The 27,870-nt window shown below is 39.3% G+C and overlaps 1 protein-coding gene and 1 non-coding gene across 5 annotated transcripts in view; both read right to left on the reverse strand.

Annotated features, from left to right (window-relative positions):
- Positions 1–21,587, reverse strand: part of LOC145435140 (CUGBP Elav-like family member 3-A) — a 42,806-nt gene extending 21,219 nt beyond the window's left edge. For 2 of the 4 annotated variants that reach the window (XM_080312425.1, XM_080312424.1), the window contains exons 1-5: positions 21,259–21,578; positions 17,290–17,418; positions 14,375–14,461; positions 13,143–13,295; positions 2,376–2,458 (exon numbers count right to left, since the gene is read on the reverse strand). In XM_080312425.1, the coding sequence (XP_080168551.1) occupies positions 2,376–2,458; positions 13,143–13,295; positions 14,375–14,461; positions 17,290–17,418; positions 21,259–21,316 (510 nt within the window). In that variant the 5' untranslated portion in view covers positions 21,317–21,578. Of the gene's footprint in view, positions 1–2,375; positions 2,459–13,142; positions 13,296–14,374; positions 14,462–17,289; positions 17,419–21,258 lie in introns of all 4 variants that reach the window. The other 2 variants (XR_013913717.1, XM_080312426.1) reach the window with 2 other exon arrangements.
- On the reverse strand, positions 12,614–12,686 carry Trnar-ucg (transfer RNA arginine (anticodon UCG)). The gene has a single exon. It is a non-coding gene; the product is annotated as a tRNA-Arg (tRNA).
- Positions 21,588–27,870: the final 6,283 nt, after the last annotated feature.

Below are 27,870 nucleotides of genomic sequence, written 5' to 3' on the forward strand. Positions count from 1 at the left end.
ACACAGGCACACATTCGCGTTGTATTGTAATCTAATTTATGAAATGTTTCTAATTTCAATTCTAATCGAATTTCTGGTTTCCTGAAAATCCTATAGGCGAACTATAGTGCGGAACTATCCGAGCTTGGTGTACAGACATTTGTCATTCTCATGTGTATAAGAATGAGCTCAGATATAATATCAACTGAACTTAATTTTAGTTGTATCTCTTCCTCACTCGGGATCGAATTCTTTTTCGAAGTTTTCGCGAGTTCAGTACTTCTAAGTCAAACCGAATTTGGAGAAAAACCGAGTACCTACAAATATGTCTATTCTAATATGGAAAAGCTGAACATTATATAGTTATCTAACACTGAAGCTGGCAAGAATTCAAAAATCCACACGGTTATATCTGAATAGTATATTCATAGCGAAATGAACCCGATATTTTCGACGATCACTCCTGACGATTGTCAGCCGAATATTTGAGTTCCCTTCAATATGAATAGGCCTATGCTGTTCAATGGTATATTGAAGTTATGTACCTCCAAGAATCTCTGCAGCTGTATCTGCCTATCATGGGACTGTAAAGCAATACTGAATTAAAACTTTCTCTTGTACATAATCTGTCCATACAGCCCTGTGTCCTGACAGCCTACCCAATCCCACTACCATATTGATCCATCACTGACGCCAGAGATATCGCGTCAGGCTATATACGCCCAACACTACTAAAATATTCATCACGGTTACAAACTTAACAGCGGAAAGCTTCTTGCTTCGGCAAATAGAAACACTCACGGAATAAATGATTCGAAAATAAATCAATCCCAGGTGGCTGGCAAGGCGCGTCTCCCCTTACAAGTTACAAATTGCCCGGAAACCCGTCTTTTTTTCGGTCCGCTCCAAAGCAGTTAGCCATATGGCGGGTGCGTGAGAAATAGGTCACTCCGTACCGGTGTCAAATATGTGAGGAATATTTATACGGAAATTGCGAAAATATTCGTATGCTTTAGTATGCTTTGCACGCTGAATTATGGATGATGCGGAATCTAACCCGATCGAATAAGCAGTTGATGGTGCAATATAATGCTGTCCATACTGTATCGTTTCCTTGGAATGCTTTGACATTTACTGTAAAGTTATATCCGTGACAAAATGATTATTGATTCATAAAATGATGTTATGGTGCTGTTTATACCAATGAAAGTCTTTCGCAAGTCACAACGTTCCGAGTCTCAAGTCAATTATACTTTTATAGCTTTCCAATCGAGTCAACTACAGTCATTTTCAAATCACCACCGAAACAAGTCCGAGTCCAAGTCATAGTATTCATTTCACATTCCAGTCTCGAGCTCAAGTCATGTTTAACTCACATTTTTATGCATCTTGGGATATATCGAATGCATCATAGGCATAATATACTCACTTTGTCAACTTTTAACATGCTATTCAAGCAGGGGGAAAACCCACAATCGAAAAAGGCTATCAAAATGCATTACTTGAATCAAGTCGAGTTTAATATCTCGAGTCATAAGACTTGGAGTACAAGCCGAGTCTATACACAGATTGACTCAAGTCGGGCCGAGTCATTTTTCATATTTAAGGATATTACTAGAGTCATTACAGCTTAGTCACAAGCTAATCCATTTCATCAACAACACAGCCTAATTGATAAATTTTGTAACGGACTAAGATATTCACAGTAATAAGCAAGTTGTCACTAATTATATACCTTGATCTTGATTAACTACAAAATCCATTATATGTGGTAAAATATTGGTGCAACTCAACAACTTACAGAGGTTATATGGGATCAGGGTTGTAACCAAGTCACAAGGTCCCGAGACATAAGTCACTTCTACATTTATAGCTTTGACTCGAGTCACGTCGAGTCAATTTAACTGCACCCCGAGTCAAATCCGATTAAGAGTCAATGTTGAGACTTGAGCAGGACTCCAATTCATTGTGACCACCGTTCATTATCGAGTTAAATCCTGTCCAACTGACTCATCTACAACTCTGTTTGATGATATTTGATGCCTCGCATTCATAATATACGAATTTTCCTCACTCAACACAGTTCCTGGCCCTATTCTAAAACACCAGTACTGATAGAAGACATACCAATAATGTGGAAGCTTACTATTCTCCGAGGTTGCAACGAAATGCCTGTCTTGGCTGTCCGCGTCTCGAATCATGCGCAATGACTCGAGTACAGGTCGATACACTACACAAATTGACTCAAGTCGAGTCGAATCATTTTCCATATTAAAGTCAAGTCGAGTCACTAAAAATAGCGACACGAGTTATTACAACCCCGTATGGGATATTCTAGTTCTAGATGCACGGTGCGCTAGTGCTATATGTTTGCAGTATTGGTAGTCATATCTCACCCCTGGCAGAGTCTTCTTTTCGTGAAGATAGTCCTGTGCTTGTATCGCTGATGATTTTTTGCAGTATGTGAGGAAGGCGCACCCTGCAAAATTGAGAGATCTCAAATTATCCCTGTGGTAGTATAGGGGTACGCTTTTAGCGAAAGGGATGTGGATTCGCGACCAAAACGTGCCACACGACAACGGAAGTTAACTCAAAACCATATCGTGGTTATATATCCTGTACGTACGTATATACCTTTCTACGTTCCAACGTGCAAGCATCATTTGGATTAAAATGTTGTGTTTGATTCACACCGTGGTGTAAGTCTGAGGTGGTGGTGTACCGTGGTGTGTCGCGGGTGTATATTCATTCACACCCTTATATCACTGGTGGTACACGGTGTGAATACACATTCTATTCGCTGAGGGATATAGTGTATAGTGACAGTTACCAAGAAAATACATTGATATCTAATCATGTTATGAATGTAAATAGTTACTAACTAACATGCGGATGTGGTCCAAGTTGTTATCGCTGGCACTCTATTAGAAGTAGCAGTAAGTACCGATTTCTAAGTAAATATTTAAACTGGCGAGATAGGGTAATGATGAAGCGTCCAGCTTCTTGATCGGTAGGTCGTAGGTTAGATCCCCGCCCAAGTCAGGCCAAAGACCTGATTAGTAACGCTGGTATCTATGACTTCCCTTTGGCGCTGATGCATTACTGGGATAGCGTGGAGGGGTGGTGCAATACTTAGAAAGCCGTAAAAGGATATATCTGCACATTCCTTATCCAGCGGCATATGAACATTATGAATAGATCGTGTGTATGTATATCATGAGTCGGTGTATATGCCACAAAAAAACATCAAGGACGAAAATCAATACGTCCAATTCTGGGACTAGTTTTTCCAGGAAACTGTTAAGTAGAAGTAAGTAGAGGTATGAAAAAAACTACTTGATCACTTTAAAAAGTATCAGTAAGAGGTGGTGAGTAACGAATCACTGCTCCTTCAACTTCAAGTAGGCCTTGATTACTCTACTCAATCATATGGTTATGCTTTAAACTACTTCTACTTGACTAGGCCTATAGTACGTACTTTTCTACGCACTTAGAAATAGCTAGAAGTAGTCATTTCGAATTAATATAATCAAGTAAGTATTCTACGCTTAGTTTTGCCTGAAAAGTAGACATAGTAGTAGTTTAAATTCATAACCATTCTAGTAAGTAGTTCAATTAGGCAAAAACTACTCGAGTACTCCGAAAAGTAGAAATAGTTCGTCCCTGATGGAATTGCGTGATAAATGATCACGTAATACACGTGAAATGAATTTAGTTCCGAGCTTATTTCTGATTTGAATCATTATCACGCAGTCAATACTATGACGTCACGTCTTTTTACGTTATGGATACATTCTCGAAGTTTGCTATACTTTGAGCGGTATTTTCCAGTGGTGCTAATTTCAAAATAAACGAAGAATCAAAATTCATTCTCAAAAGCACGAGAATGACAAATGTCTGTTCAGCAAGCTTGGCTCGTTTCGCACTATATAGTTTTCCTGTAGCATTTTCAGAAAAACCACAAATTAAATTAGAATTAAAATTGAAGCGAAGAAAGATTTCACAACTTATATTAGGATTAGAGCATACAAACAGCTGACAAATTTGATCAAATCAGATTACCGGTAAATCGCCGTAATTAGTTTAATTTGACAACTCGAATTATCTCATTGAAGAGCTTCTTGGAGGTACAGAACTTCAATATACAAATACAGTATATTCATATTGAAATTAACCTGAATATTTTCGGTTGGCACTCATCAGGGGTAATCATCAGCCACTAGTAGAGAATTTGAACATTGTATATGAATCGTATCACAAAATATGTCAACACCGACACACGACAGAGTTCGTGTTGTTGGGAGTGTCCGTTCACCCTTTCATTTGGGTGCCCTGGAGTCGAATTTCATCAAAATGCGCCAACCAAGTCTGTGACTACAGAAGTAGATCGTTTACCGTCTAAAAATAGTACATAGAGCTTAATCGCTCTCTTCGCCCCAATTATTTGATATTTCATGCCGGTGGCGTCATATTTGGTGATAAAATTGTTGATATAGGCCTACAACGTTCTTTCCAATTCTCTAATAGTTGCTGACGATTACCACTGACAAGTGCCAGCCGAACATATTCGGGTTCATTTCAATATGAATATGAATATAATAATCTATTTGTTCAAGTATGATCCATGTAACCGGTGTCTTAAAAAGCCTAGAACAAAAGTGGGCCGTACTACAAGCCAACAGTAGATCAGGCATCATAACAAAGATTATATCGACCTCGTGTAAAGTAACCATTGTAGTCCAAACATCATGCATACCAAAACAACAGCGATACAGCGAGCTCTACTTATGATCTTATCGGGAAGGTCTGGTTTGAACCCCGCAGACAACCCGTCTCCTAATGGCTTTTTTTAACGTGCCCATTCCAATTTCCGATGTCGTAACGCAATTTACTCGGGTCGAATCGTGAAATATTCATGATACGAGCTGTACGGAGCCATATTTTCAACAGACGACACGCCACTGGAGAAGGATGGCTTTATTTTTGAATTGCTGTGTGTTTCTTGCGTTCGATTCCCATAACATGTCAGTATAGTCCATATGGTGAAAGAGTTTAACGCGATGTACCAGTTGCGTAATACTCTATGAACTGGTTTCGTGTTTACGATATCAAAAGTTTATATCCTGCTCTATCTTCAACGTTCACACGTCCTAAAGTACACAATGGACAATTTGATTTTTTTCAGATTTTTTAAATTAGATTGGAATTAGAATTGTGGCTACATATTTTTTTTAAATCAGATTAGAATTAGAATTCCTGAATTCGCAGAAACTTAGAAATTGCGAAACACAACAAATATCAAGTTCCCTTCGTATCAAACAAAAGTTCATTCCCATAAGCATACGGGAATGGCAAATGTCTCTACACCGAGTCTGGCGCGTTTCGCATTATACGGTTCTCCTGTAGCATTTCCGTGAAGCCAGAAATTAGATTAGAATTAAAATTAGAGCACAGAAACATTTCACACATTAGGATTGAATTGGAGTACTTGTATTTCGCTTTAATTAGTCTAATTATACAACTAAAATTATCTACCATGTAGCTAGCAGAGTTGGCAGAGTCGGACAACATCAAAACTTTCGCCTTTTCTAAATTAGATTAGAATTAGAATTATAGCTACACAGTTTTTTTCCAAATTATATTAGAATAAGAATTTGCAGAATCCCAAAAAACTGGAAAATTGAATCACATTCCGACTCAGAAAGAACTACAACAAAAAGTCAAGTCCATATCAAATTAGGATAAGCGAGAGAATGGCAAATGCTTGTACGGCAAGATTCGCACTACAATTTTCAACAGCTTCTTGAAGGTATAGAACTTCAATATAAAATTAAATAGTATATTCATGTTGAAATGAACCCGAATATTTTCGGCTGACACTCGCCAGGGGTAATGGTCAGCAACTGGTAGAGAATCTAAAAGAACATCGTATATCAACAATCGTAGCACAAAATATGACGTCGCCAGCAATTTTCCTGTAGCATTTTCACGATAACCAGAAATTTGACTAAAACTGAAATTTGAGCATAGAAACATTTCGCAAATTTTATTTGAACTAGATTACCGGCATTTTGTTCTGGTTAGTCGTATATTGGCCAACTATAAATATCTAATTGTACACAGTGCTTCCTGGGATGATTGAGGACTGGAAATTACGAGGATCGAATAATAATTTCTACACGTAAATCGACGAGTCCTGATTGACTAGTAAACGAAATATTTTTGAGGGGGAATTATAGGGTTAACATATTTTGAAATACGGACGAGAAAACGGGCAACTTGAAAATTTTGACTGGAAATACTGCTGCGTTGACTAAAAAATAAGTTGCTGCCGAAAATGTCCGATTTTATTTCGATATGAATCTATTATTCGATTGTATATTGAAGTACTGTACCCCCAAGAAGCTTTTCAAATGCTACATATACAATTTCGTGGTTATGAAATGTTATTTGACGATATTATGTCTGCTATCCATTACGTACGCCGTCGTTTACTGCTTTTCATTTCTTCTAACGCCATTATTGCCAGTGGTGCGAAAGACCAACTGTTGATAAGCCCCATTTTTTTCTTTTAATAAACAGCAACAACTACAATACTGCGCATGAAAACAATATCTATCTACGACCGATATGACGTATGTGAATTTACGCGGAACCGGAAGACTTCGAATATTTTGGGATACCAAATTAGTGCTAGGAAAAAACAATAGCAGCCGGCGTTTTCGACATACGCTCGTATTGACTGAGCGAATGAATTATTCACGATTTATTGACACAGCCATCTATCGCCATCAAACGGCTTTAAACTGGCATATTTCGCGCTCGCTGGATGTTACCTGCAGAACGTGAAAATGAGCTCCACGAATTTAGCTTGAAGAGCTTCTTGGAGGTACAGAACTTCAGTACACAATTGAATATAGTATATTCATTATTCATATTGAAAGGAACCCGAATATTTTCAGCTGACACTCGTCATTCATTCCGATATGAATATATGAATAGTATTTGATTGATTTTAGTTTAAGTGATTATGTAGTGTCTTCATGAAAACCAGATATTCGAATTGAAATTATAGCATACAAACATTACAAAAATTAGAATATGATTAGATTACCGCCATTTCGCTGTAATTGGTCTAATTAGATCGAAATGCCGGTAATCCAATTCTAATCTAATTTTGGAAATTCTTCAATGCTGTTATTCTAATTCAACCCGAATTTTTTGTTTTCTTCAAAATGCAACGGAAGAACTGTACAGTCATAGTGCAAAACGAGTCAAGCTGGCTGTACAGACAATTGCCATTCTCGAACTTATGAGAATGAATTGGATATCAACTGAACCTCATTCAAAACTTCATTCGAATACAGAAATTCCAATTATATTACAATTTGGAAAATGTGTAGCTATAATTTTATTTCTAATCTAATTTAATTTAAAAAAATGTGTAGCTGTATATCTAATTCTATACTAATCTGGAAAAAACTGTGTAGCTATATATAACACCGGATTGGGTTTTTATCGAAGTTACGATCGTCAGTGTTCAGATGCTCAGTACGTGAGTATTATATCACGATCGGATGTCCGTACACCGTTGAAATGTGACAGCGCTATGGGAAACACTAGTCACGTAGCAGATAGCAAGTTATCCATCTCGTGTCAAAGCCAGCATCCTGTCTTTTTCATTGATAAACACGCGATGGGACGTGCACTCTGACTTAAAATATCATGACTGGAAAAATATAGCACCTAGATATAGCATATGCTGTCAGAGCATTCAATTCAATTTATTGCTAAAAATTTCATCACATACAGCATTGCTTCTCCGAGTAGAAGTACCCATTTCTAAGACATGTTTAAATTAAATCAATAGAAGTGGAAAATGTAAGCTGTGAAAAGTACTCGAATAGTTAGTTTTAAGGGTAGATTTGGTCGCATATTTTTAGCAGTTGATCGGTTACTTCCGAAATTCCGAAATGCATCTAGAACGCAAATGACACTATACATAGGTAGAAGTTTCGATAATATATCAATTTCATGCCGGTGACGTCATATTTGGTAATACTAATGTCGATATACAATGTTCTTCCCAATTCTAGTTGTTGACGAAAATATTCGGGGTTATGTCAATCTGAATATACTTTTCAATTGTATATTGAAGTTTTGTAGCCTAAAGAAGCTCTTCAGCTACAGTACCGCTAAGTTTCGTGTATTACAGAATGCCATTTTAAAGCCAGCGGTCATTAAGCACAGTCAATATTGAAGGTAGCATTCTTCGCCATATAAAAGCATAGCCGTGCGTAAATCCAATTTGACAAAACATAACATGCCGGTGACCGCAGGCCGACAGATGGTTGACGCGCGCGTTTGTTTGAAAACGCTCGCGTCACAGGCGTCACGTCGCGCATCGTTGATTCAGAGGCGATATCGAAAATCGATATATCTGGTTAGCAGAGGCGACCAGAAATCGCTGGGTGGCCGTTAGCGGTAAGGCAGACTAGTAATCGACAGCTGTGTGCGCAGATGGCTCGCGCGTTGCAACTTATACTAAGGTGTCGTTGTATTGGAATAACCAGATTTGTACAAATTTCTGTATTTCCAAAACGAGCAGCTAGAAGTCGAACTAAAACTATACTCACTTTTCAAAACTAGCAACTACAACTAGAACTACGCACCTTTCAAAAGCCGCAACTAGCTCTCTAGAGCTAAAGCTACCCACTTTTCAAAACTCGCTACTTACTGGCAAAACGAAAACGATGCAAAACATGTTGGACGCGATTCCAACCGATAGAAGCCAAGTTATTGCAGTTGGAAATTTTGGAATTGAAAGAATACCATTGACGGTGGAATTATTAACAGAATTATCAACGAAAAACTAAAATAACTTCGCTTCCACCGGCTGGAATTGAGTCAAATTTACTTTATATCGTTTTTGTAAACAACGTATGAATTTCATGGGGTTGCCAGTGAAATTTGACGAAAATGTTTTTAAACATTTTTTAATAAATTCAAAATTTTAAAACTGTACAAGCGTCGCGATTACCGGTTGGACTGGAATCGAGTTTGGCGTGCATCGTTTTTAAGGGAACCTGACGATTTATTCGCCTAGCAAGCTATAGATTTTGGCGAAAAAGTTTTTTTGAGCAGCCCTAATGCATATACTGGTATGATTTCCGCAGGATTTCAGTTGTCTGGAATCCGAGAATATATATAATATCGACCATACAGTTATGTGTGCTCTGCTATAATGAAATATAGACGTCAAGCTTCTGCAAAACCTTCAAGTGCTAATTAACAAACACGCAATTACCAACGCAACTGTCCAAGCAAATGCGTCTGCCGCTACTCGTGTGGGCACGAGAGGCGTGCCTTCTAAAATGTAACAAAATCGCCGCTTTTAGAGCACAATATCTGCGTTAATATGATTAGCTGAAGTGGGTTGAAACGATTGGTGAAGTGGTACGATATTGGTAATTGGATCATTTAACTCCGATAACACGCGCGCAGAGTATATAGCGAACTTAATTTCACGATTTCTTCAATACGATTACTATATGTTTACTGTATGCTTTTGTTGTCCTCAACTCCATGCATTAGGATGCAAACCTACGGCAAATGCTCGAATAAGGTATCAGAGCTCGGTACACTTTCCTCCTGTGCATGAACTCGAATGTTCATGGTTAATTTGAAACAAGGTACATATCTAAGGCCTAGTTTTGCCAAAAATCCTGGAAACCGCGAAGCAGATATAATCCAAAATCGCATCGCAGCATCAAAAACACGTACTACAAAGCTATGCACGTTAGTGGAAATGGCGTATCCGTGAAGTAGTGATCAACCCACAGCCTTGTCACATAGTGCACTGAAATAGATATGGTCGAAATTATACCAAATTTTCTTTGCGTGGTGCAGTACTGGCATTATTGTCTTTGTGGGTGCCAAAAATATACATATTTAAGCTTTTCAAATCTACCCATACTGTTGTGACGTCTTCATTCACGATACTGTAACACTCGACTTGACACGAAGCCTAACATTCGAATCAGAATCGAATTACTAAGGTACTGGATTTTGCCCAGCCATATTCATAACTTATATCTACCGGCAATACGCACACCTGACTGGCTAAGGCAAATGGCAATTTTGTACTGTAATAATCACGAATGCGCGTAATGTAACGGTGCGAAGGTCAAACTTCAGCCATGCAACAGGATGCCGACATTCGACATCGAGTATTTCGGTCTCATGCGAGGTCTTATTGGTATAATCGCGATTAAACTGATCAGTTAGATACAGCATACATACGAGATAGCTGTACCTCATCGCAGGATATAGGTCACGGGCGGGCAACATACAGCGGTCTTACATGATAATGTGCCCCGCGGACCCAGTCTGCCGAGATTCCCCACTACTTGCTGCAACGTCAAATTTTAGTGACTGTATGTATGTGCGCAGCGTGCGAGAGCAGAGCTTATACGCGTATGTTTGTCGTAGCGAGAAGGCTTGCATTATCGGCATTCACCATGCACTCAACCCTAATGAATTGATATATTTGTAAATTTGGGGTACCGGTACCAGGCGTAGTAGCAATTTCAAAGGAAGTTAAACCGTAAGTATTCTAGGGATAGTTTCGCCTAAAATCGCTAACATAGCGTGATGGTGGAGCGTCCGGCGTCCGTCGGTAGATTCAATCCATGGCGGGGTCAGACCAAAGGCCCGATCATAACACTGGTATCCGTGGCTTCCCCGCTTGGCGCTCAGTATCACCAGGACAGCATGGATATTTGGTGCAAGACTGAGAAAGCCTTTACTAGGCTATTTATGCACCTTCGTTGCCAAGCGACATGTTGAGATCATACACTCATGGTATGCATATTGCATATGCACGGATCGTATGTATGTTTATCACGTGTCGGTGTATATGCCGCCAAAACATCAAGGACTAAAATATACGCCGTCGTATCCCTATTCCTGTTTAGTATAAGCGGAATTAGAAAATAATAACTATTTCACGTGGTTCTTACGATAATTTCATCCATAAAGTGATATTGTTGTTGTTTGCCGATATTCTTTATTTTGATTCCGCATCTGCCGAATTGTAGCACGGCCCAGGTCTACGCTTTTTAAGACACCGCTTACGCATGATAAGATGGCGAAGAGGATTATAATCCTCCAAAACTTGGACGAGATTCAATTGCAGGCATGGTGCAAAAGGTCTCAGTTACCGAGATGCACCCCTCCCCCTATACATACGCAGTTACGCACATACCCCAAAATGTAATACAGCTGCTAAGTTCACTCGGGTGCTAATGTCGAATGCGGTCTTTTTAATTGCCACCGCGCTTCATCAAATCGATCAGCAATTTCTCGCCAGGCAGACCATGTTCAAAATCAATACGCCCGATTACGGTGGATATTGCGTGTGCGGTACTTAGCGATTAATACAAGCTCACGAAATAACCCTCAATCAGAAATGTATTGATATGCGCTCATTAGGTTCCATACACGTACTGGAGCCAGAAGGTTCATTTTAATGGCGCGTATAATCAATAGCGAGCCCAAGAACTGGCCGCTTATAAGTTGGGTTGACTTTTTAGAGGGGGTTAGCAGACATGTAATCGATTGCGATTGCGATCTCTTCTGAATCACGATATTTACGATTACGATTGCAACAAAAATATTGAAAACACATGTTGATTACTCCACCTCCGCCATATAGTATCAAGATTGTCAAGTCTAAAAAGCTTCACAAACTTACACCAAAAATAGCATTTAAAAATATCCAAACTCAACACGCAACACGGCCCTTAATGAAGTAGAATTAAACTCATTGTACGCTAGCTAATAATTCAATGCGGCTGCCAGCACTCAAGGGCTTGAGTGGAATCAATTACTTAACATCGTTCTGTTGTGAAGTGTACTGTATAACGACCCTTCACGGCTTCAAGTATTCGATACAGTACAACCGTATTTTATTACTTCTACAACGGAATAGAATAATATATAATTCTTGTTGGAAAATCGTGGACCTATATTAAGTTAGTGCAACGCAATAACTCAAATTCTGGACTCATAACGTGATAACTCGATTTGACAACACTTACTTAGCGTAACCAAGACATATCACAGTAGGATTTTAATGGGTGAATGGCGGTACTAATCAGTATCAGATTATCAATAATTTCATCATTTAAAAACACCACAAGACTGCCATGCAATGAAAGGATAGGAAGATGTCGAAATGACTTGAAGTAGGCTAGTCTTTGAAATCAGACACCACATGTGCCTAGCCGATGTAAATGAGAGACTTGCGCACTGGCTGGAAAGAAATAAGCAATGAATATTGCTTTTAGAATTACATTCATTGTAGCATGATTTATTCAACCCAGAATTTTAGTGGCTATACACTGTTCAGTGTTCACTGAATGGTGAATTGAATATTTCAGATACTTGTTTCGTGTTTAGTGAAACGAATGTTTATATCTTATATGCCAAGGTGGGCGTTTGATTAAAATACCTGTTATTTCAATTGCATCGAAATCTTGCGTTGTTTAGAACTGATGGCATTATTAATATACTGATACCGGTAAAGAATAGGTAATATTTCACAGATAGCAAGCGAAGTGAGAAAAAAATATGACCCCGAAGGGACTCGAACCCTCAATCTTCTGATTCGAAGTCAGACGCCTTATCCATTAGGCCACGAGGCCGACGAGTTTGACGGCAACACGGCTGCATTGAATTTCAATGATTTGATTCATTTCGTTGTGTTGTGATTTCGCAAAGCAATACAAACAGACATTTAAACCAGACTTGGACAATTAGATAATTCTACTCGTCTAATTTGAAACGCGGTAATCTAATTCGGATCTTTGTGAAATGTTTGTATGCTTTAATTTTAATTCTGATGAAATTTCTGGTTTTCCTTACAATGCTACAGTGCAAAACGGATTGCGGATTCAGTAATTGTGATTCTAATCTAGTTCGGAAAAGACTGTGACACAGTGTGCAGCTATAAAGCTGAAAATATTCTAGTTTTCCAACTATAGATAAATCGATCGCACTGAGTGCGATATTTACTCAGTCTGATGCGCCAATAGAGTTCAACAACGATTTGACCGTATAGCGAAATGATTTCCGGAAGATCTTACATAGCGAAAGCTTACCTTTATGCATTCTCGTGAATTTGTCGTGCAGCACCGACAGTTCGTATATTTCTCCGAAAGGCTCGAAAATGGGCCGCAGATCCATTTCGGTCCACTGCTTCGGAACTTGCCCGATGAACAGCTTGATCGCGTCTTCGTCTTTCGGCAGAACCTCTGGAAGTTGGTAAATGCATTGACTTGGGTTGGGTTGTGATTGTGAACTAGCCTACAGTTGTTATGCGATAGGCTAGTTTTTGTGAAGTCAGTAACACTAATTCTAAGCTTATTTGAAAAAAAAACTCCGTGGCTATCATTCAAATCACAATCTATTCCGGAAAAGCTGAATATTTTTGAGTTGTCCAACTAAGCTCAGTGGCAGATGGGATATCAACCTACGATGTTGTACAAAATGAGTCTGTCCGGAAGTAAAGTCAATATTATTAACATAATAACTATTGTTTTGACAGCAGATGGATAAACAAAGATAAATTTGCATACACCGACACCATGCAACCAGATTTGCACAAACTACTGGATTTTCAAAATGCGCCACTAAAACTAGAACAACTCACTCTTCAAAACTCGCGAAAACAAGTAGAACTAGAACTGAAATTTATATAATATCACACCGAGACAACCACATGTTAACAAAATACGACATGGTGTCTATAAGCGGCGGGATAGCGTAGTGGTATAATCCACAGAATTAGTATGCCAAGCTTAATCAGAATCGCCGCAATAAAGTTATTATTTCCTCTGCTTACCAATCAACTCCTCTCAGATAGGACATCAACGATCAATTATATACGTCATCTAAAGTGAAAGGATGGCAACATTTAAGATACCGGATACCCAGAGCAGGATATCATCGCTATTTTACCGATCGAATTTACAAAGTTCGTAGTTTTAAGGACAGGCCATCGCAGGTATAGATTCTTTATATCACGACACCAGTGTTGGCGGGACAGCTTATAGTGGTATAATCCACAGCTACAACACCAATGGGTCGTATAAGGTTCTAGTCCGACCGAGGTCGACTTCAGAATTCCTATCTAAGTGTTGGATGTTTATCTAGGCTCCTGGCCGCCATATCATCCGTGTAAGCGGTGTCTTTTAAAGGTCTAGAAGTGGGCCGTGCTATAAGTCGGCAGATAGCGCATAAAACTGAAGAGAGTTGTCCTGGTGTAAATGACCATAGTAGTCTACAATCACCATGAATACCACAACAACAACAACACACGGTGTGGTCTTACCTTTCATAGACACACTGGAAGGAGTGTGGCAGATTTGAGGATAAGTGTGCACGCCGGCCATGTTCGATGTGTATGTCGGGAAGAAGCCTGTCGAAAATTGAGAAATCATGATCAATTCGACTCGCTAGATACGAGTAAAATCAAAACAGTTTTATGTGTACGCACGTTTCAACTATACAGTAGTTGAGCTTATTCTTTACAGCTCTATACTCCGTCTATTATATCCATAAAACATGATATACAATCGACTCCGCTAATTCGGACATCGGAGAACCCGGGCAACCGTTTATTCGGCCAAAATGCCCAGGAACGGAACAAAAATGAAATTTATACGTAACAAAACACAATTCTCCGCTTCATTATCCATCACGCCCAATCGAACGGGTGTAAAAAGTCAGCTACACCTATTCTCGTGGAGATGCATCACATGAGAGTAGCAGGCTATGTTTTCATGTATCACCCCACGAAATCAAAAAAGATGGTACACGCAAACGCCACTCACCACACTCCTCGGATATACCTTCATATGAATAAGCAGTATTGGACTCGTTTTCACCCGTTGGAGTGTGTGTGATAGCGCGATTTGCTACCTGATAGTGCCGTTTATCTTATTTATTAGTGTGTGTGACTCATTTTCACCCCGTGGAAGTGGAGGAAAGCGCAATTTAGTACCTGAAAGTATCGTACCGCGCTAGGGTGGAAATCTGATGAACACACCTAAATGCTTACACCCATGAATTTACAGCGTGCAGACATTTCATTATGGGCTGGCTCACATCTTGACCGCCACAGGCACTCCAAGTACGTGAGTTCGATCGATACGACAAACTCGTGATTAAAAAACGGCGCAGCTGACTCACGCAATCAAATCAAAGAAACTTACGCATGGCAGGTAGCGTTCTAAGGAAAGCTCCATCGAAAGCCCTCATTAACTGCCGCGAAACGAAATTATATCGATTCCCCGCAAGGACGACATATGCATGACATTGCCTAATCAACTCAAAGCCATGCACGCATCGATTAAATTCGGTCGACAAGCTGTCTTTGTTACGGACCAGCAGGAGGCGCTTTTAGCTTATAAGCTTTTTAGATTTCTTCCACTCCTACTTGATACAGTATTTAGGAAAAACTCGTTACTTTTTATGATTTAAATTTTCAGTTCTTTGAAGTTCTTTTTAATTCTTTGCCAGTCGCTGACGATTACCCCTGACGAGTGTCAGCCGAACATATTCGTGCTGCATCAATGGTAATCTATTATTTACCGCAGGCTGTGGCCAAAGTGATTCACTGCGTAGTTCGGTCTTCTCGGCTCAGCCGCGTGGGTGGAGTGAGGACACAATATTGAACACAGTCCATATGCCCTCTTTTATGAGGATTTGTCCTCGTTTATTAAAAAAAGTGAATGTGATTTCGAGGACGCCCAAATTTCTTGTTTTTTCGCATTTCAAGTAGTTGCTTGAAATTTCAACAGGACTATTTTGGCGATACGTGTTTAATTCCAAAAATTTACCGTAACCAGCCTATTAGTTGGATAAGTTTCGAGAATCTTGACTGTTGTATATAATTTCAAAATGATATTTCGTTTAAACAATTTCACAATCATCTCGTTATATCTGATGATTCCTTACCGGAAAAAGTCGAGGGAACCACAAAGTATTCGTGGGCTGAATCTATAAAATAAATTTGATTTGTTGTTTTCGTGTTTGTTTTTTGTAACTTTTTGCCAGCAGTTACCAAGGAAATGAAAAACAACATCAAACTCATACGTGACAATTCTACTTTCGTCTTACTTACCGGCAAAAAAGTCCTGTTTAAGGTTCTGAAAATACGACAGGCTTAATTGAACATGGCTATCGCCTAACCATGACCGAAAATCATAACATTCTGCGTTTTTCTCGCGATTTATTACCCCCACACGCATTCCTGGCAGTTGTCTGGACCAGACCATCAATAATTCACGATTCGATCCTAGTGTTAAGAGCAGGTACAGGTTAAAATCTTGACTATTAGTCGAATGCATTATTCATTCGACTCCCGAGAATTCGGAAGCCGTAACTAATCCGCAGCGACTGAAATTGCAATCAATGATTTCGCTCCAGCGCGTATACTGAGAATTATAAATACGCCCTCGCAAATGACAAGTTATACTCCAGGGAGCTTTACGAGAGGGTGTGTGCGTCCACGGCTGACAATAGAATTTGGTAACAATAATAGTGGCTCTTTGGGAATAGATACGTGATAGAAAAAGAACTATAAAATTACAAATGGAGCTCAATGCCGTGTGGGGCTGGGATGAATCGAGTTCATTAGCGATTCGATTCGATCACTCATTATGAGAGTATGGATGATGCGGAAAGTTCGAATATGTACCTTTTATGCGACCACGTATAGACAATAATAACAGTTCTACAGAATTTTCAGGAAAACGTGAAATTAGATTAGAAGTAAAATGAAAGTATGGAAACATTTCACAAATTCGATTGCCGGCACTTTGCTGAAATTAGTCTAATTTGAAATCTGAAATTATATCAAGAGACTCTTTGGAGTACAAAACTTTAATATACATTTTAATAATATGGGTGTATGTTTTTGAAATTCTCCAGTCGCTGACGATTGCCCCTGAAGAGTGCCAGCTCGAAAAGCTTCGGGTTTTAATATAATTCTGCATTGAATATATTATTAAAATGTATATTGGAATTATCTAGTTGTTCAAGTTCAGTCCAAGTGGATGGGAAGATACTATCGAAGCTAAAATTCGCGTTCATAAATTAAATCACTAACTTCAGTCAGTATGCTCAGAAAATTATATTTCAATACTCGACTCGTAGCATTACAATTAATACTCCGAATTGGAGTACTAGCATGATTGTGCTCCGCTCCGATGCCGTGCTGCCTGTTGAGGACCCGATACTTACCGTTGACTGACATTGAAACAGGCGACTCGACTTGAGACAAATGCGCGACTGACGAAGGTCCCGGAATTACGTTGTTCAAAAACGGAAGCCCAAACGAGGTCGGCGGGTTGGCGCAGCCCCGCATCCCAGCTACAAGAAGAATAAGTCAGGTTGAGATGTGGATTTCAATTGAAATATTGAAATAATACGCTTCTTGACACTAAAATTTAATTTATAAATGAGAATTATAGTTTCGATAATATTGTCGACAGCGGATGACTGATAAACCTAGATTTTCCAAAATATGGTTTTGTCGTACACTCGTTACATAACGTCAACAAACAACTTCAAAATCAGTCAAGTATCCACGATTTCAACGAATAAAATTATGACGATAATAAGCAATGAATGATGAACTGTAAAGCAGGATTTACGTCTATCAGGATTGGGTAGGACGGGATAGAACGCTGTTTATTTTTACCCTTGAAGTTTTTGCGGCATTTGCACCGACTCATGATATGGCATGCATACGATCATCTATACATAGCATATGCATATCCTGAGTGCATGATGTAGGCTCCATATGCCGCTGGACAAGGAAGGTATAGAAAAAGCGTTTTAAGGCTTTCTAAGTCTTGCACCAAACGTCTGGCCTATCCTGGTAATGCTGTGCGCCGAGCGGGGAAGTCATGGATACCAGTGTTACTAATGAGGTATTTGGTCGGACCCGGAAGGGATTGAACTCACGACCTACCATTCAAGAAGCCGGGGCTCCACCATTACGCTATCTTTTGCTTGGAGTAGCAAGGATGACCAGTTTCACCACCACTGCTAGCAAAATTCACTAGCTATGCGCTCGCCACGCAAATGTGTCCATATTGTTTGAAACCCACACCAAACTTACCATGCTAGGTCAAATTTACGCGTGGACTGACTTATTTTGACTGGTTGTTACAGATCAGAACCAACGCTGGGGGTATGAACCTGGGTTTGCTTTGCACGCGATCGAAATTTAATTTTGGATTCGAATTCAAAACTATTGACTCCTCTCACGTAAAAGGTATGCAGAAAATAACTCCACAACCAAGATAGCACAATACTATCGCCCGATGTATACGCAAGAACACTGAATTATGGTATTCTCCTTTATGACCCTTATTATGCGAAAAGAATACATGCTGTGGCACCGGGAGATAATCTATTTAGGATTCATTTACGAATAGCACATTTGGTAAAGTTCAGTCGAAGTCAACACAATTAGGACGCAATAAATTTTTCGAGGTTTCTCGGGTTCAATGTGTCACTGTCACAAATAATTATTAAAAAAATTAATGATTGCGACATCTATGAGCAAAGTTATTGTCTGACCGACCCCGTGACGCACAATGTTGTAATACATATAATCATATTTGATTTGTAATTAATATCTTATTATTCGAAAGTTTATTCTGGTGGTGTAATATTTGGCGATACGATTGTTGATATACAATGTTCTTACCAATTCTGTATAGACGCTGGCGATTATACGCTTGACTATAGTGTCAGCCGAAAATAATCGGGTTTATTTCAATATGAATATATTATCCAATTGTATAGTGAAGTTCTGTACCCCCTAGAAGCTCTTCTGGCTCATATTTATAGTGAATCGTCACAATGAAAGTACGAAGCTTGCTAGCACTCAGTAATCAGGCCTTGGGTAGCAAAAGCTTATTCATTTTAAACCAAAATTAGGTTACGGAGGCCAAAACAGCGTGATATTCGAAAGTTTTAACGACATGTCACTGAAAACTCAATCATAAATTTCGAAAATACAAGAAAAATTCAAACTATCCTCCAGGTAACAAACGAGTCTACCTAGTGGGCCTATACTAAAGCAGTTCATAAGGGAATTACTTCAGAAATACATACCCTAGCCTGGTCTACTTAAAAAAAACATACTTTAGTTATTTGAGGATATTCTTGGAGGTACAGAACGTCAGTATACAATTCATATTGAAATAAACCCGAATATTTTCGGATGGCACTTGTAAGGGGGATAAATCATCATCAACTTCTGAATTCTCTACTTGTCGCTGATGATAACACCTAACGAATTTCAACTAAAAATATTCGGGCTCATTTTAACACGAATACATATTATTGAATTGTATACTTGTTAGTCATCAAGTATAGGTGGTGGAAATCAACTGCTCCCCAAATATGGCACAGAGGAGTCGAGGAACATGAATTATCACTGCAATATAATTCTAGTTGTCCAACTTGATTAATTTGATCGAAATGCCAGTAAACTACTGTTAATCTATTTTCCGATTTTCCTGAAAATGCTTTAGGAGAATTGTATAGTGCGAAACGGGCCAAGCTTGCTGTACATACATTTTTCATCATCATGCTTATATGAGAAGGATGTTTGATTTGATATTAACCGAAGTTCATTCAATATCCAAGTTTTTGCGAATTCAGTAGTTCTATTTCTAATCTAATTTGGAAAAAGCTGAAAATTTTATAGTTTTCAAAGTCTGCAATCTAGAGTCAATTTAGTGTTTACCGACTGCATGCATTCACGTGTTTAGCTGTTCCCAGTATAGTGTATTAATATCCTGTTTTGCTAATCCCTTTAATCCATCATGGGAAGCGATCGGCGTGACAAAACCGGTAAATTATCAGGAAATGAAGTGGAAAAATACATCCAGAAACCTCCTAGCTTTACATCTGCCCCATACACCACATACAACACATCGTGCAGCACAGTAGACAGGCGCCAGCTGTGAAATGAAGCAGATTGAATACAATACACGGCAATCTACTTTTATGATCTCGAAATCAAGAATGCGCATATGTATTGAACAAAGCTAAGTAATCATCTTCGTCCTGATTAGGATATAATCTAATTCTATATGTACCAGTCATATTGATAGAGGTCAGTCCCGTAATCATTTGACTTTGTTATTTCTTAAGACGCGTTTATCCCGCAAGATGTTCGTTGTATGCATTAGAAACATCAATTTGTAATAAATCACATATTGTATAGTTAAGCCTTGTAGTATTTATACTGTAGCACATATATGAGCAATGAGCATATACCATATGTCTTCTTTCAGGAGGATTAGTCCTCTTTTCTCAATAGAAAAGTGAATTATTCTCCGAGGACGCTCAGAAATGCTTAAATATCCTTTTTACGCATTTCAAGTTAGTCGCTTATACTTTCAAGAATACTTTTAGGCGAGATATTGTATCTATATCCAAAAAATACTGTAATCATGAAACGTGTTGAATTGCTGGTTTTAAAAAGTTTCCAACAAATAGCCCTATCGGCCCTCTGCTTGTTTTTTATTGAACATCGTTTGTAACATCTGTAACATGCAGGTCTTTTACACGCTAGAATCAGTCGTTTTTGTGTCTTTTTGTGTAGATTACGCCTGCAACTGCCAAGGAAATGTAAAACATCATCATACTCAAACTTACAATTCTACTTTCGCTTCGCTTGCCTGCAAAATGTTATTTTTGGGGGTGCTGAAAATATGTTAGGCCGACACATAAAGTCACCTGGTAAGTCAGATCTCCACTGAATGTTTAACTATATTTATATGCAGTTTGTTAGGTAGTATTCATAAATGAGGATTAGTATTGATAGGAAGACTGCGTGTGGTTGTATTAATTGCTGCGTGTCAATTGGCGTGTGGCATGACACATATCCGAATTTGAACCTGTGACCTAATTCCATTGTGTACTGGCATTACATAATTTTGACTAGTTTGCTACACGCTGTAGTAATGTAAAACAACCACGCGTTCAAGTCACCAAATTGACTGTGCAAATTCAGAAATTACCACAAACTTTCATTATATGCTTGGATAGTGTATTCATATTGAAATAAACCCGAATATTTTCGGCTTACACTCGTCAAGGGTAATTAATAGTAACTAGTAGAGAATTGAAAAGAACATTACATATCTATCTTTCTTTAGTTATGTCATATTTCGTGCAACTTACCCGGGCCTGGAAGGCCTTGCTGTAATAGTTGAGTGGTCCCGTGCACTGCCATTACCATCTTGACGTTTCGAAGCGGATATCACAGTGACGAAGTGTAGAAAATACGTAGAATCACGTCACAGACAATAATATACTCTCCTTAATAACTATAGAAACACTGAAATACAAGAAGCTGATAACTGATGGTACATGGTATCACCCATCGAGGAATAGTCTTATTCGACTTTAATAGAGAATTAGGTGCAGGCGTACTTATGGGGTCAAATTACAACAACGCCTTATTAAATTGTAGCAGAAACGCGATATGCTGTTATATTCCATGATGAACTCTAAATCTATCTCGTAAGTTTAAAAGCGAATAAATTTAAACTCATAACGATTCATCTAGTGTCGCAGCCCCAGTAGGGCTATGCGTTCAGCATAGTGAAATATCAATGACTAGCGCGTAGTAACAACTAACTTAGCATGCTATCAACCAGACAAATTAGATTATAATTAAAGTGAAATGCTGGTAATCTAATTCTAATCTAACTTGTGGAATGTTTCTATGCGTTTTTGCGAATTCTGTGATTCTGATTTTAGCCTAATTTGGAAAACACTGTACTGCTATAACTCTAATCTTGTAAAGCCGTCAATTTGCCAGTTTTGCAGCTCTGTTCTCAACTGCGTAATTGCCTAATCATCTGACATAACACACATTGACTTAATTGATATTCATTATGAGCTATTCCTTAGTTCCGAGACCGCGTGCAAATAAGTTCGCGTATGAAAGTATAATGCATACACTCTCCTCGCTAACAATCGACTGCAGTAAGGAATAACTCGCAGAATCCATTACGTCGCGATTTCGCCTGTACTTCCGCGACAAACAACAGCTACTTTAGCGTAGCCGTAAAGAGTGTCTACTTGTCAATTCTTCGATATAAATACCGGACCGTATTCCCAAGCCTTCGAGCATATGACTAATCAATGCAATCGATAGCTCTCTCCAGCGTGGACTCTCGGAGTTGCATGGAAGATAGGATATATCTTCATTCTAAATTCAACAGAATCCGTACTATATTATCTTCCAGAAGGCTTAGAGATCGAATATCAACACCACGTTCACAGCAGTGTTATCTATTTGCGTACAGAAAGCCATCTGCTGTACTTGGTGACATAGAATCTTAAATGCTCGTTGTCCAAATGTCACTGTTCCGAATCCAACATCGCAGTCTGCCAACAGAGTATTACGTCGGAGCGGTAAATTGGGTTGACGCATTGTATTGGTGTATTGCTATTGTGTAGCTGCCCTGCGTATATTCCACGCTACAGTGGTGACATTGAAATACGACTCCAGTTACTTCCTTTACTGCTGTCTATGTGTCTTCAACCTCGCCAGTATAGTGTCACGATGCAAAAGAATCCCGATTGCTTTGTTTGCATATTATGAAAATTACGATTTTAAAATCTCACACTCTAGTGGTGCCCTTCAGCTAATAGTATCATATAGATAAGTAAGGTAGCTTCCTTCGGAAGGACTCTGTCGTCAAAAAAGTCGCGTGTCTCCAACGCGATTGCACTGTTGGATTTAGTGGATTACGGGGCGGTAACTATTAGCTTACCTTTGGCACCATTCATACACGTAATTACGGGCAATGCGGGACACAGTACGTAATTGCAACGATGCAGGATTGGGTATGTTACCATGTAACGTAACAGGCGTACAATGTCAACATTTTCGTGACACGGCGAATGGTACTAGACTTGTAAAAACTATTGGATTTACGAAATGGGCAACTATAGAACTACAACTAGAAACTACTCGTAACTTGAACCAAAACTAGAACTAACAACCTTTGGAAATCCTCAACTTACTAACTAAAACACCAGTAACCAAATTCAATTGATACGAATTAGTGAATTGCAAATGAGGTAAGAAATATTTGACATAGAATAATAATTTCAAAAGCCGGGGGAAATGAGTTTGAAACAGGAGAGGTTTCGACCCCCAAACCCCGCCCTGGCTACGCCAACAGTTGGTAGTGATGACTCTGAGCTAACAATGGCTGCGAGAGCATCACACAACAGGACACCGGTATATGTTGCTGTTGCTTCACGCCAGACGATGACATGTGTTTTTTGGTTCTTCGACAACTAAATTTCTTTCATGCGCATTCAGAACTAGAACTAGAACTACTCACTTTTTATAATCAGCAAATATAACTAGAGATGCTCAAAAAGCATTAGTTACTTGACAGTCAAGTAACTAGATTGGCAGTTTGATCAAGTCTGCGTGGTAGTATACTTTCCAAATCTCAACTTCGTGAGTCCCAGAACGCCCCGGTGCTACGCCAGGACTTGATTGCAAGTCCCTTTATGATCCAGGGTACAATTGTTTGCTGACATAATGTAACACGTTTTGACTCAGAAAATATGTTCCATATATAGGCTATTAGCTTTCTGATGAGCTCTGAGCACTGAGCTATATAGACTATCTGGGATTTTAATTTCACCTGTAGTTCTCTATGCGCGAAATACGAGTCTAACTGCGTAAGAACATGTCCTGCATAACCTCGCCTCTCCTATTATTATTACCTGGTATCCTCTGCTGCCAATATTATTCCGCGATTGTCTGAATAATGTACTATGTAATGCATCGCACATCCTATTGAATGAGGAATGTAACACAACGCGCCACTGCGAATTCTCGGAACGACCACGACAAAGGTACAGTACTGCACCGGCAGTTGACAGTTTAAACTCTAAAAGAAACCGATGCTCTCGATGTAAAATGACCACCCACACATCGTCGCCAGTCCGAAAAATAGTCTTTTGACATTAAAGATTCGACCAACACTCGCGTAATGAGTCATACAATGAAATTATGCTACAATATCCAGCCTTCCATGGATTCTAAGCAAGTACTTTCGGAAACAGAGCTCATGTTGTATATTGATTTAGCAGCACCGAACCAATCAACGGTGATATCACTAAATTTGTGTCGATATATACACTCAAAGTATGATAAGTGGGCGTCGCCTAACTCAATGAAATGTGTCTGATTGCGAGCTATTAACAAGTAGGCTTTCACAGAGTAATACCTCTTAAATCACTTTAGCCAGTGTACTATACGTATAGCAGATGAGGCCGATGTTGCAGCTGATAAGCTGAATACTGAAATTCATAATGTCATTGCTTCATCGTCTTATCATACATTTACGAAAACTATCGCCTCGCAGTAGGCATAACTAGCTTTGTACCTACGAGTCATACGACCACATACGATTGTGAATCGAATCCGTTAACGTAAATAGGTCTGCTACCGGTGGATCGCCCATTAATTTTTCATAGCTATCGCTCTGTTATTACACGTGACACATCGTAATAGCAGACTACACACCGATATGATTATTCATTTTTGTGCTATACTATACTCGCAGTGTGGCCGTTACAAATTACGGGTGTGTGGAACGCGTAAAAATTGGCAGCACGCTGTTTTGTCTATTGGAAATCTACCTTGCGTAACTGATTGGTGCAAAGCTGACAGAATAGAATATGTTTACTAGTAAGAATACGAATCATCGCAATAATGCTACAACTGCCTTACATTGGAGGGAATATCGAGATTGGACTTGAATGTCATTAGTAGGAGTGTGCGAATAAATTGAAACTTATACGGGAAACGATATAATGCTAATTGCCTCGCATGCGAACCTTGAAATTTTCTACCTAGCGAACATGCGCCTTTCAAGTCTCTCTGTGGTGAGAATGATTATTTGACTAAACTACCTTCGTTTAATTCAGTTCGGGTGTAGTCACTAGCAATGTTTTTATGTGGTTTCTCCCCTCGACATTGTAAGATACTTGGCGCATATCTCCAATACGAGAATATGCATTACAACGAACTATCCTGACATGCCTCGTGTAACATACAACGAACATACCAATGAAACACAACATCGTAATACGCCTTGATACGAAATAGCAAATTCAGCACACCTAACTGTTTGGAGTCAGACGGTATTTTGAACTGTGTCGGAATTGTCACTTGAACTGCTGAGAGTGCCTTCGAATGTGCTTCTATTAATTAGAACATATTGTCTTGCTCGTATAGACTGTGTCTCGCAAGATTCTTCAACGCAAGAAGTAGGTCGAATCATAGCTCACTATACGTCTGCTACGTTGGCTTGGATCACAATTCAATAAAGGTATTTTGCACCTGGGTCTGGTCTTCGTTCTTGTTGCTAATCATTATCGACTGGTAAAATAAGTTAAAGAAATTATGGAGCGACCTGTCTATGGCCGGTATGTATCTGAGGGTACTACCGCGATGTTTAGCCGACCCTGTGATATATGAGTGATTCATCGATGCTAAAAACGTCATGGATATGGAATCATATTTTATGGGATAATCCATTTTGAAATGTCCGGTTGGAGTGGAGACCTTCGGTTGGTATTTCGATATTGTGGACAATATTTCGTGAATCTTAGCTATAATTCACGTCAATAAACACTCGACGAACAGCCAGTAGTAAGAGGTACGACACGAAATCATTTAAAGGATGGAATAACGTACACAATTGTACGTTGGAGTTATGTAGCCTATACCACACTGGGCGAACCGCAGAATTAGTGTACCAATCTTAATCAGAATCGCCGCATTAAAGTTATTATTTCCTGTGCTTACAAAATCCGACTCCTCGCAGATAGGACATCAACGATCAATAATATACGTCATCTATAAAGTGAAAGGATGGCAACATTTAAGATGTGACCGGATACCGGAGCAGGATATCAACGCTATTTAACCGATCGAATTCACAAAGTTCATAGTTTTGATGACAGACCATCGCAGGTATGTTTTCTTTAGATTACGGCACCGGTGTTCTGGGGAGTTATAGCAGTTCCCGAAAAATGTTTGGACGGCGCATTGCTGCATAATTCCACTTCCTTACATGTGAATACTTCATAATGAGTATGATTGGTCTACCACACATTCGCGCTACACCCCTTACGAAAATCAATTCCAAATACTGCGTCTCAAGCGGAACCGCGACCCGCGCGGAAAATACCCACAAGGACGATGAGGCTATTTACCACGACCGAAATGGTACCAAAAACAGAAAGACCCACCATTGCTCCTGCTTCCAGCACATCTACATCTGTGCTAAGAAGCACACAGTGGTCGGATGTGTTCAATAAACTGATACTGATACTGAAGTCAAATATAAACAGTTTTTATCGAATGAATACTATAGCCTGGTGACCCAATTGCCATTTTTTATGATATCTTATTATCTTTTTCCATATTACCATATGTTTCCATATTTTAGAAACTTGAAAAGAGTACACTTTCTTCAAATTTTCAGACCCACTTCGTTGTCGGTCGACTAAAAATAAGGTCGACTTTCCTGCTCATCTCCCGAAATAGCCGCGGGAGCGTTAGTTCAGTGCTGATTTACTGCATCTCAGTCGAATTTTCCCCTGTGCTCAACCCCCCAAAAAAGAACAAAATCTCATAAAAGAGGACATTCGGGCGTCCTCAGGGCTCCGAGGACACTTTCAAAAAAGAGGACAAATCCTCTTAAAAGAGGACGCATAGTAACCCACGTTTTAATGCCTTTCATGTACCTGTTCTAGGACAAGGTGGGTGTTTGGTTGAAGGACTATACTCCAAGTCGCTTCAAAACCCTCTTATCTATTCATTTTATCGCAATCTTCTAGTGTTTTTATATAATGACATCATTAATAAACTAAACTAAACTGAGCGAGCACTGACCGGCAGTCCTGCCAACACGAAATGAGCAGCACTGGAGCCGCTATATTGAAATTGTAGTTGAGAAATCTCCCTATGGATTAATCGGCTTAAATAATGTCGCCATACTCCGGGCGCTATGCGCTATTTCCCAACTCTGCTTCATGCTACTGCTACTGCTATGCAGACGCCGAGAGCACCCACCAATGATCCACGCATCCAATGCGCAATTAGATGACTGATCGATAGCGTTAAATAACCACTTTCAATCTGAATCGCCTGACCTTGCCGGTGACGTGCGCCGGGTCGATTTTTCGCATCTGGCGACCGGCGAATAAAATTCATCGCTTTTGTTTGCTGCGCAACAAAGAAATCTCAGCATGTCGCCTGCTGCTTTACGAAGGCCGCCGAGTAAACTCCGATCCAAATGATCTTCCCGTTTCAATAGCAGAACGGATCGATAGATTGCCTTCAGACGATGAATGGAGGAAAGACAAGTGATTATCAACATCCTGTCGATATATATTGCGAGATCGCTTGCATTCGGCATGGATTGTAATCCTACTGACGTTATTATCAATGGATATATCCTTTGCTATTCATGCGTGGCGGTCGCACTAGTCGCACTAGTCGCATTTTGGCTACAGCCAAAGGGGGCAGTGCTATAAAGTTCGTAGGACATGAAAACATACTTAATAAAATTAGGGCTGGGCAAAATTGAGTACCTGAGTGATTCGATTCTGAATCACGTAATATGCTTCGAGTCGAGTCGAGTAATCGAGTATCAGTCATTGTGACGTCATAACAGAATGTAATATGTCAAAGTTCAAATATGTACCTTTTATGCTACCACAAAGAACATAATGCCTGTTATC

This window comes from Botryllus schlosseri, chromosome 3, assembly GCF_051294905.1.
Source record: "Botryllus schlosseri isolate E-star chromosome 3, Bs_hap1, whole genome shotgun sequence".
NCBI lineage: Eukaryota > Metazoa > Chordata > Ascidiacea > Stolidobranchia > Styelidae > Botryllus > Botryllus schlosseri.